Consider the following 10,123-nt stretch of genomic DNA (forward strand, 5'->3'; position numbering starts at 1 on the left):
AAACTATCATATGAATAAGGGTGGGCAGAAAAGGGGAATATTGGAAATGAGGGTGAAGATTTACATAGACTTTTACACAGGAAAATAACTCTGAACTGGCTGTAATTACTTTAATTCACCATCTAATCTTAGAGCGCATCTTCTTTCTTAATAGTTTGAGATGTAGAGAAATACAAAAAAAATTACATTTACTCAAGTGAGATCAGCAATACAGCGATGCAGAGATACTCAACACGTGTGACAGCAAGAAGAGTGTAAAATAATGGTGCTTTATTGTGTGAGCAGTATTATAATGTGTGATCTATGTGGTCCTGATTGCCTTTTAATTTTATACCTGCCAAAGAAAGAAGTTGCTACAGCCATGCAGATAAATGTAGTGGAGGGACAAGTTCCCTGTCAAATTAATGGAGTTAAATCATGATATGATGTGTAAAGTGCCATGCAGTATTGTTAATGAAGTGTAAATGTTACCTGAGGATAGTATGAATTAATCCTTCCAGTCTCCTTTCAGTGACTGCTGCATGTGATCACTCAGTTTCTTTTCAAATCAGGGTCAAGACAGAGCAACTGCCAAGGGATGCTACAACCACTTAGTGGACGCTCACTTTATTTTTCATTATTGTGCCCTGTATTTTTCTAAATAGAAGCACTTCAACACAATAATAAAATGTGAAGGCAGCTGCCCCCGTGCTGGTGCAGGTGCCGGGGCCACTGCAGTCATTTAAACTGCTGTATAAAGAGGAACACTTAAATCGATAAGAGTTTTGCCTGACACGTGTGTTTCAGGTCTGATCACCTGCATATTTACAGGGTCACAGAGAAGGTGAACACAGTGAGAGCTGTGTCGACCATGTACAGTAAAACTGCTGACCTCAGTATTCTCCACAGCAACATACACCATTGTTGTCCTTCAATGGACAACCCAGGAGGAAGGCGTGTGTCCTTGCTCCCTAATTAACAGCTCTACACTGCACCTACACAGATGACCACGCCCTGAGCTGCTGATGTTGACGAGACGAGCTAGCCTAACCCAGCCCCCTTCTCCCCCCCACACGGAGTTTCGCAGCCGCAATGTTATACAACGCCCTGCCGCCTCTGCTGTGAACCCTTCTTTTGTTCCAACCCTTTTCTCTACGGATCTCGAGCTGCACGTTAAACCTGCTGCTGAGGAGGCAGGTCAGGGGACGATGAAGTGTTAAAGTGCATGTACACGTGACAGGGAACAAGGTTATACAAGGTTAAAAATAAAAATAAAAATGATTTGCATATAAGGGTTCTCTCACCCCGGAGGTATCTTGCAAGAAAACTCAGATTTGGAGATATATAGTGTCTGTTACTACATCTTAATTCATCATCGGATTCTCTTGCTTATCCATCTCTGAGGTTTCCCTGTTAACCCCCCCCCCCCCCCCTTACTCTTGCTGAGGGTTAAGAACAGAGGAGGTCACACCTTGTTATGCCCTATGAGACAAATAGGGATTTGTGAATATGGGCTATACAAACAAAATATGATTGATGATTGATTGACATTAATATTTAAACATGTGGTCATAGTAAAGTTGATCGAAGCTTGAGCAGCTGGAGATACTGCTGGAGCAAAAACGTCCTCTGCAATGTTGGTAAAAGGAGAATAAATGAAATGCTATTAAGATCCGATTTTCTACCGACACTCAAACAAATGACAACAGATGCCGTTCTGACCCAAAAGATGCACACTCAGCGATATATGACTATCTCTGTCAGGGATGTCAGGTGGTTCAGTGAGGGAAGAATGTGTGCTCTTCTCTGTAGGCAGAAAATCAGCCTCAGCAGAATGTAAAGTGCACACTGCTGATTCTTGTTTGTAGTCTCTGCCGCTTGGGCGTTTATTCTCACTGCTACAAGTTGCATTAAACCTAAACTACATTTTATCAGTCCATTGGGTAATTACTAAGAGAATAAAGTTGAGAAAAACTTATCTTCCTCACATGCAAATTTCCCCATTCTGGGACTAATAAAGAATTATGTTATCTTTTGTACCTTATTGCATCAAACTGTGTCACATAAAAGTATGTGTATATCAAGTGAAGAGGAAGTGTATTGTTTTAAATCATATTAATATTCCTGTTCGACTGTGACAATGCATAGAGCCTCAGTAATGTAAGAAGGGGAAAAGTGATCTGTCATTGACAATTGACAATTAGAAATGTTATCAATCTCTAAAAACTGCCAATACAGGATTAAGATGCTTCAAAAAAAGTCTCGAAGGCATTTATCTAAAAATATAGATCATTCAATTAGTCTGTCAGTATAATCTTATTTATTTGATTTTCCTCAAAGCAACAATGCGTTGCACATGTAAATGTAAAAATGTGTTCTTAATCCTCTATGACAGCAAACTGTCTAGGTTTTTAATCACAGGTCTGGATATCTGAACATGTTACTGTGGCCTCTGGCGACTTTCCTATATCTGAAGTCAGACAAATCATCAATTGATGAGGGAACATGTATTGATTGGTAATCAATAAAGAGAATATTAGCTTCAGCTCTATTTGTTTTTTCTGCAATGTATGTGTCACACTGGAAATGCATTGTCAGTGGGGGATCATCAGGGTTGGACACTGAGAGGGAGCAGGGGTTATGTGGGAGCAAGGTGCCCCCACCTGGTACAAAATGGTACATCTAATTATGCTGAAGCCTTACAACTAAGAGGAATCATTGATCATAAAATGTGTTGATTTGTAGGAAATTAAGAGGCAACCATTTTTTTTTTTAACCTATAGTTTCAATAATTTTTCTAAGCATAATGGCAACACAGGTTGTTTCTAGATTTTCGAATGTGAGGATCTTCTTGGTTACAAATGATAGTAAAGTTAGTGAGCAGTCTTTGGCTTTGAACAGACAAAACAAAGATGTCTTCAGAGGTTCTGTTAAAATACTGTATGATAGTCGATGTTACCTCTGCCACGCAGGTTATATTTTCCTCTGTTTGTTTCATTGTGTTTGTTTGTTAGTTTTATGGAAACCTAAGGGTTGGATTACCACAGTAATTGGTGAAATGATGTGAATAAGGATCAGGGAACTAAAGTCTGGTGTGGAACCGGATCAGGGGGCGGATCCAGCAGTTGTGTTTTGAATCATTGTGAGATAGGACATATTTCAACATTTTTGTTGATTTCTAAATAAATAATCCAGGATCTTGATGAAAAAAATCTGACCTCCTTCGATGACTGATATTTATGAGTGTGTGGAATTAGAAGATCCGTATAAGAATCCCAATCAAGTGAATTCAAAAGTGGTTTTACCGAATTTCATCATAATTTTCATTTAACAGAGAGAGCACTTCTCAGATGAAACAATTCAAATGGAATGTGTTGACTGGGGACTTATAGTGAAGAATACAACTTATTTAGGATAATTGTGTAATGACTGTATATTAAAGACTGTACACAAAACACTAGACTGTATATAAAACCATAGAATGTATATAATGGACAGTATATAGAAACCAGTCTTTATATACACTGTATATAAAACCAAAGACTCTATATTATAGACTGTATATAAAAACCATAGACTATATATTATAGACTGTATATAAAAACCATAGACTATATATAGACTGTATATAAAACCATAGACTGTATATACACTGCATTTAAATCCATAGAATCTTTATAATAGACTGTATATAACAAACATAGACTGTAATAGACTGTATAAAATACTGTGTAAAAACACCAACAGGCCACCGTCTTCTGACGGCGAAGTGGGCGGGACTTCTACTCTGCCCCGGATTACGCTACGTCACCGGCAAGCACCAATCAGGTGACCGGATCTTGAACAGTCCGTGTTTGCTTTTTTTTCAACTTCGCACATGCGCACTTCATTTCAAAAATGGCGGCCATACAGGGTGGTGTGGTCGACGCGGATGAAGAAAAGGACATTAAATCGGAACCAGCGAGCGATGGCTGGGCGAACAACAACTCGAGCGACGGGAAGGTGCTCTCTGCGTCGCCGGGCTCCAGCGCTCCGGCTGTGGGCATCAAACCAGCGGCGGGAGCCCCGGAGGACCAGCAGACGCTGCTGGCGGTGCTGCAGTTCCTCAAGAAGAACAAACTCACCGAGTCGGTCGATATCCTGCGTCGCGAAGCGGGACTACCGGAGGATTCAGCGAAGGGGGCCGACTCCTCCGGGGCGGGCTCGGGGGGTGCTGCCGGCGGCGGGGACGCGGAAGGCGCGGACGCGAGCTCTCTGCTGAGCCGGGTGACCGTGTCCTCCTCCGCCGCCGCCGCAGCCCAGGCGCCAACAAAAGGTCCGGAGCACACTGATGAGCGGTTAACACACATGTTCACTGTAAATACAACTGATAACAAACAGCGATGACAAGCGATCTCTCGGGGAGGGAATAAAAGTTCATCATAATGCTTTAATACTGCATAAGTAGTATGAATAGAAGTGATGAATGGATCCCATGGCAATTTTAGTCAGTGTTTCGTAGTTTTTAATGTGCTTACTATTATTTTTTTGCTTGACGTATTACTGATAATGTATTTCTTAAAAAAATGAATTGATATTTTTTCAATTGATTTTGAAGAGTAAGCGAGTCATTTCAAATGTAGCGGCAGAATTCCTTCATTGTGATATTCAGACATGCGTATTGAATCAGTTTCTACAGAGTGAGCTGAGACAGTCCTGATCAAAGGTCCAGTTACGAGGTGTTTCCAGAGCTTTGACTCGAGCTTTCATCACATTGTCATGTAGTGACGTAACACAACGTCCGTCTGTGAAGCGGAATATTTAAGTACAATAGTCCACGTTGCTCTTACTTATAAAAAAAAAAATAGCTTCCGATTTGATGGCACACCAGTGGAACAGTGTTGTCCTGAGTCCGCACGTCTCACTCTGACTTGGTTTTTCCAGCCTCCGCAGGGGAGGATCAGCCCGACGTCAACGTGGTGCTGTCAGCGTACAGCCAGCAGGGAGACCCGCCTCTGTACCAGGTTTACTACAGCGGCCTGAAGAGGTTCATCGAGACGGTGCTGGACTGTCACCGAGCAGAACTGTCCCAGGTCTACTACCCGCTGTTTGTACACATGTATCTGGAGCTGGTGTACAACAATCATGAGAGTGAGGCCAAGGCTTTCTTTGACAAGTGAGTGTCCAAGTCTGCAGTTTCAGAATCAGAATCAGGAGGTATTTATTGCCAAGTAGGTTTACACCTACCTGGAATTTGCTCTGGTTATTGGTGCATACAATGAACATAAAAACATAAAAACACAATAAATACAACATAAGAAAAACAATAAATTAAAGCACTTCTGTATAGGTATTATTATTCAATCTGACAAATTTTTGTCTTCTATCTTCCATCTCAGGTTTAGTGGAGACCAGGAGTGTTATTATGCAGACGACTTGCGCATTCTGTCCAGCCTAACGAAGAAGGAGCACATGAGAGGCAACGAGACGCTCCTCGACTTCCGCACCAGCAAGTTCGTCCTGCGCATCTCCCGCGACTCTTACCAGCTGCTGAAGAGACACCTGCAGGAGCGTCAGAACAACCAGATCTGGACTATTATCCAAGAGCACCTCTACATTGACATCTTCGATGGCATTCCCCGCGGCAAGAGCCAGATCGATGCCATGTCCGGCAGCTTGGCCGGAGAGGCTAAGCGAGAGGCCAACAAGGCGAAGGTTTGCTTTATACAGCTACGTACATGAATTTAGGGTCGTGTGTTCTTTGTCCCTCCACATTTCTTTACCACCTTGCTGTATTGATGTCCTTGTTTCATTGTCACTCGTAGGTTTACTATGGATTGCTGAAGGAGCCGGAAATAGAGCTTCCACTTGATGATGAGGATGAGGAGGCAGAGAATGAGGAGGGTAAACCCAAGAAGAAGAAACCGAAAAAGGACAGTATGGGCTCTAAGAGCAAGAAGCAGGATCCTAATGCACCTGTTCAAACTAGGTAGGGCCTTTTTTATTTTTTAACACTGCTGTATATTGTGTTATTCTGCAGCTGCACTGGTATTGTGACATCGACTGAACTTGGAAGAATAAGACAATCGTGTAAACACATCCTTCAACACTGGATTAGGATTCAGTTGAAAATTCAATACATTTTGTCAAAGCAACTTTTTTTTCCTGAATTCTTGTTAATCTTGTAAAAGCACAAGTTATGACTTTTATTGTATGCAAACAAGTGACTTCGCTCATATTCATTATGAATATTAAAACTTTTAATTTAAGGGGAAATTGCTCATCCCTATTCCCCAGCATTCTTCTATTCCACAATTTATTGTCTGTATATGTACAAATTATAAAAGAGACTATAGAGATATTTGAGATGTTTATTTGTGAACTCTTTTGGAAATTCCTCATAATGCTTCCGCACTTACAAGCCTGGTACTGAGGAAAATGTTTTGGTTTGCTTTTGCTCAGGATACCTTTGCCAGAACTTAAGGACTCAGACAAACTTGATAAGATCATGTACATGAAAGAGGCCACCAAGAGGATCCGGGTGGGACCAGATAACCTACCCTCCATCTGCTTCTACTCTTTTCTAAATGCATATCAGGTAAAACCTCATTCACCGGGTGTTTACACACTTAAGAAACTGGGCAGTTAACTACAAATTCAAACTACAGTATAAATCATTTCTAATTATTGTCACTTTTCCCATGCAGGGTTTGACTGCGGTGGACTTCACAGATGACTCCAGCCTGATTGCAGGAGGCTTTGCTGACTCAACAGTACGGATTTGGAGTGTCACACCGAAAAAGCTCCGCAAGGTCAAGTCTGCAGCAGGTACAGACTCCATGAAAGTATCTTCCCCTCCGATTACTGTTAGAAAATAATTGAGTCGAAAATATTTCATTGTTCTCATCTTGTCTGTCTCCTTTTCTCGTTAGACTTGAATCTGATTGACAAAGAGTCGGACGATGTGCTGGAGAGGATCATGGACGAGAAGACGGCCAGTGAATCCAAGGTCCTCCACGGACACAGCGGCCCAGTGTATGGCATTAGCTTCAGCCCAGACAGGTAACAGCTCTGATGCACATGTGTGTGACATAAGTAACAGCCCCTGCAGAAACTGAATGTATTCATTTTTTCATTATTACTTTTAAACACTAGGTCATTACTGTCAATTTTGCCTTTCAGAAACTACTTGTTGTCGAGCTCAGAAGACTGTACGATCAGGCTGTGGAGTCTCCTCACATTCACATGTCTAGTGGGCTACAAGGGCCACAATTACCCAGTGTGGGACACCCAGTTTTCTCCCCATGGGCACTATTTTATCTCCGGAGGACACGACAGAGTTGCCCGGTAAGAAACAGCATCACCTATTCAGTCCATTTTTTTCTATAACACAAACAATCCACTGTGGGCAGCACTCTTTACAGATGTCTGTCTTTGGTCTGTGTTATCTCCAACAGTCTGTGGGCGACGGACCACTACCAGCCTCTACGGATGTTCTCTGGTCATCTAGCTGACATCACCTGCACCCGCTTTCATCCCAACTCCAATTATGTAGCTACAGGGTCATCGGACCGCACCATCCGCCTCTGGGATGTCCTGAACGGAAACTGCGTCCGTATATTAACTGGTCATAAGGTCAGATGAGTCACAATTTGCCATATTTTGCCAAGTATAAGAACTCGTACTATTTGCCACATAATTATTGAACTTGAGTTATGTAGTTTGGGCATGGTAGTTTAAAAACAAGTGTTCATCTGGGGTCGATATTGTTATGCTTATGGAGAGTAACAAATTACTTTGATTATTTAGGGAATCTTCTTTATACCCCCCAGTTAACAGATGCTTCTATTTACAGCTGTAGAGTATTTTATGGCACAGGTAACAGAAAGCTGTGGAGGCTACTTCTGAACAAGTCGTTTAACTTTCTCTGTCTCTCAGGGTCCTATCCATGCACTGGCTTTCTCTCCCAACGGGAAGTTCTTAGCTTCTGGAGCCACTGATGGAAGAGTTCTCCTCTGGGACATCGGTCATGGACTGATGTTTGCCGAGCTCAAAGGCCACACAGACACCATCTATTCCCTCAAGTTCAGTCGGGATGGAGAGATCCTGGCCTCTGGTGGGTGTTTTGCAATGTCTCTTAATACTTTAAATCAACTCTATGAATCCAGAGCTATGTAGTTTACACCTTCTTCTTTCTGAGTGTCTGCAACTTTAAATGACAATGTTTTCATTTAGCAAACCTTTATTAACTCTATCCTACTTTTTCTAGGCTCTATGGACTACACGGTTCGTCTGTGGGACGCAACAAAAGCATTTGATGATTTAGAGACGGACGACTTCACAGCAGCCACAGGACATGTTCATCTACAAGAAAACTCACAGGAGCTCCTGCTGGGCACCTACATGACTAAATCCACACCTGTCATACACCTTCACTTCACCCGCAGGAACCTGCTGTTGGCTGCTGGAGCCTACAATCCATGAGGAATGGCTGAGTTCTTAGGAAAAAACAAAAAATCAATGGTGCAAATGTTTGGTACCACAGCTCTACTAATAATTAAGGTGGATTGCAGGACAGTTAGAATTGTTCCATAAAACTGTATTGTCAATTCACCTGTGGACATCTAGCTGTGAAATAAGGAGAGCAGACTCCTGCCCCGACCCTCAGTCTGGAAGATTCAGGCTTCCAATGAAGCTTGTTATTTCATTCAGATATTCATTTACCTCAGAAGTGCCATTCCTTATAGAGGACCATGTATTAAAAAAAAATCATCACTGCCATGAGAACAGCCTCGGTCATCACATGGCTCACATTTCTGTATCATAGTCTTTTATACTGTTGTACACTGTAAATAAAACAAAATGTTTTTTATGTTGTGGGCATAAATGTTTTTTATTGTCAACATAGAGAAACCAAACAGGAATATTTTATTACAAGCATGTCCAGCTGCTCCCTCCACTCCCAGCTGCTAGAGCTGCCGGCCAGAATAGACACCTGTAAGGAGAAAATACACTGAATTCAATATATCAATTTGTGTAAGTGGATTTGTTATCTAAAAGGATGGACAGTCTTAAATGTACTTACATGACCACTATTCTGTGATGGCCGCCTGCTTCTTGGGCTTCAATTTGAAGAAGAGGATAATGGCTGCTATGCTAGCATATGTGGCCAGAACACACTAAAAGAAAAACACAAGCGTGGTTAGAAATCTAGAGCAGTAAGAGAGTTTTGACAACCGTCAATGGTGTGAGATGCCTTTTTGCACACAACTCACATTCCTCCTTCCTGTGATCGTGTATGAATTGAAGTACTTGGCAATTCCAGTGAACTGCGGGCCTCCGGCTGCTTCATGTCCTCCCATTGTGGATGATTAATGGTCCTACAGCGAGGGGGAAACAACAGGTGAATGAGGGTTTAATGCACAGAAAATGAGCGAGTTAATACTTGAGCTTGGAATCAGTTTGTGTGACCAAACAATCTGGAAGAAAAGTGATATATCAATTGACATAACTCATGTTTTGATCAATGACGCTTAGTCACTTTTTAAAAATAATATGAGAGATAATCACGGGCTGTGAGCAGCTGAAGGACAAGCATTGCAAAAACAACTAACTCCTGTAGTTATAAGTAAACCTATATAAGATCGTCCCCTGCTTTAATGGTGCTAGTCTTGACATGCAACCTTTAAACCTGATGTCATAACAAGCAATTGCGCGAAACCTCATCACACTATTCATTTCTGACGGGTTTACCAACTTGAATGCACTCACGTTGAGTTTGACTTCTCATTCAGACTGACTTTCACCGGGCAGTGCGGAGCTAGCTAGCACACTCTACGTAGCTTTCTGGGTTAGCCTGCTAGCTAATTGAATTCACAGACTGATAGTTAGACAGCACTACGTCACAGAAGTGTTTCAAAGATAAAGAGGGAAGCAGTAAACACAGTTGAAGCCAACAGGAAGTGGCTAACGTGTTTTAAACGTGTTCTGTCTTACCTGTAATACGCGACCCCTGAGCAGAGAGAGTGTGACAGTGTCCTTCAGCAGAGGCCTCAATGCTAGTGCAGCCCGGAAGTCCCGCCTGCTATCTGTGACGCGAAGGTGTGTCGCTATTGGACGGTTATACAGTCGCTGCATGCCGAGGGTCCACAATGATCCTCAATTG

At 42.1% G+C, this 10,123-nt stretch overlaps 2 protein-coding genes across 2 annotated transcripts; one reads left to right on the forward strand and one right to left on the reverse strand.

Moving 5' to 3' along the window:
• Positions 1-3,876: 3,876 nt before the first annotated feature.
• On the forward strand, positions 3,877-8,830 carry taf5 (TAF5 RNA polymerase II, TATA box binding protein (TBP)-associated factor). The gene is made up of 11 exons (XM_061087829.1): positions 3,877-4,294; positions 4,903-5,134; positions 5,358-5,673; positions 5,784-5,947; positions 6,421-6,556; positions 6,666-6,786; positions 6,891-7,020; positions 7,141-7,305; positions 7,416-7,593; positions 7,897-8,074; positions 8,228-8,830. Exons 1-11 carry the CDS (start codon positions 3,877-3,879, stop codon positions 8,440-8,442), a joined length of 2,253 nt encoding a protein of 750 aa, XP_060943812.1. The 3' UTR covers positions 8,443-8,830.
• atp5md (ATP synthase membrane subunit k) lies at positions 8,824-10,032 on the reverse strand. The gene is made up of 4 exons (XM_061087836.1): positions 9,955-10,032; positions 9,234-9,338; positions 9,044-9,137; positions 8,824-8,953 (listed from the first exon to the last, which is right to left on the reverse strand). The coding sequence occupies exons 2-3, from the start codon at positions 9,318-9,320 to the stop codon at positions 9,051-9,053; spliced, it is 174 nt and encodes a 57-aa protein (XP_060943819.1). The 5' UTR covers positions 9,321-9,338; positions 9,955-10,032; the 3' UTR covers positions 8,824-8,953; positions 9,044-9,050.
• Positions 10,033-10,123: the final 91 nt, after the last annotated feature.

Source organism: Limanda limanda, chromosome 2, assembly GCF_963576545.1.
Source record: "Limanda limanda chromosome 2, fLimLim1.1, whole genome shotgun sequence".
Lineage (NCBI taxonomy): Eukaryota > Metazoa > Chordata > Actinopteri > Pleuronectiformes > Pleuronectidae > Limanda > Limanda limanda.

Bases quoted from the DNA above. Each gene is read 5' to 3' on its own strand.
- taf5 (XM_061087829.1), top strand. From the start codon at position 3,877: ATGGCGGCCATACAGGGTGGTGTGGTCGACGCGGATGAAGAAAAGGAC. The intron at 4,295-4,902 runs GTCCGGAGCACA...TGGTTTTTCCAG, and splicing joins AGCCCAGGCGCCAACAAAAG to CCTCCGCAGGGGAGGATCAG. The intron at 5,948-6,420 runs GTAGGGCCTTTT...GCTTTTGCTCAG, and splicing joins AATGCACCTGTTCAAACTAG to GATACCTTTGCCAGAACTTA.
- atp5md (XM_061087836.1), bottom strand. From the start codon at position 9,320: ATGGGAGGACATGAAGCAGCCGGAGGCCCGCAGTTCACTGGAATTGCC. The intron at 9,138-9,233 runs GTGAGTTGTGTG...TTTTTCTTTTAG, and splicing joins CGATCACAGGAAGGAGGAAT to TGTGTTCTGGCCACATATGC.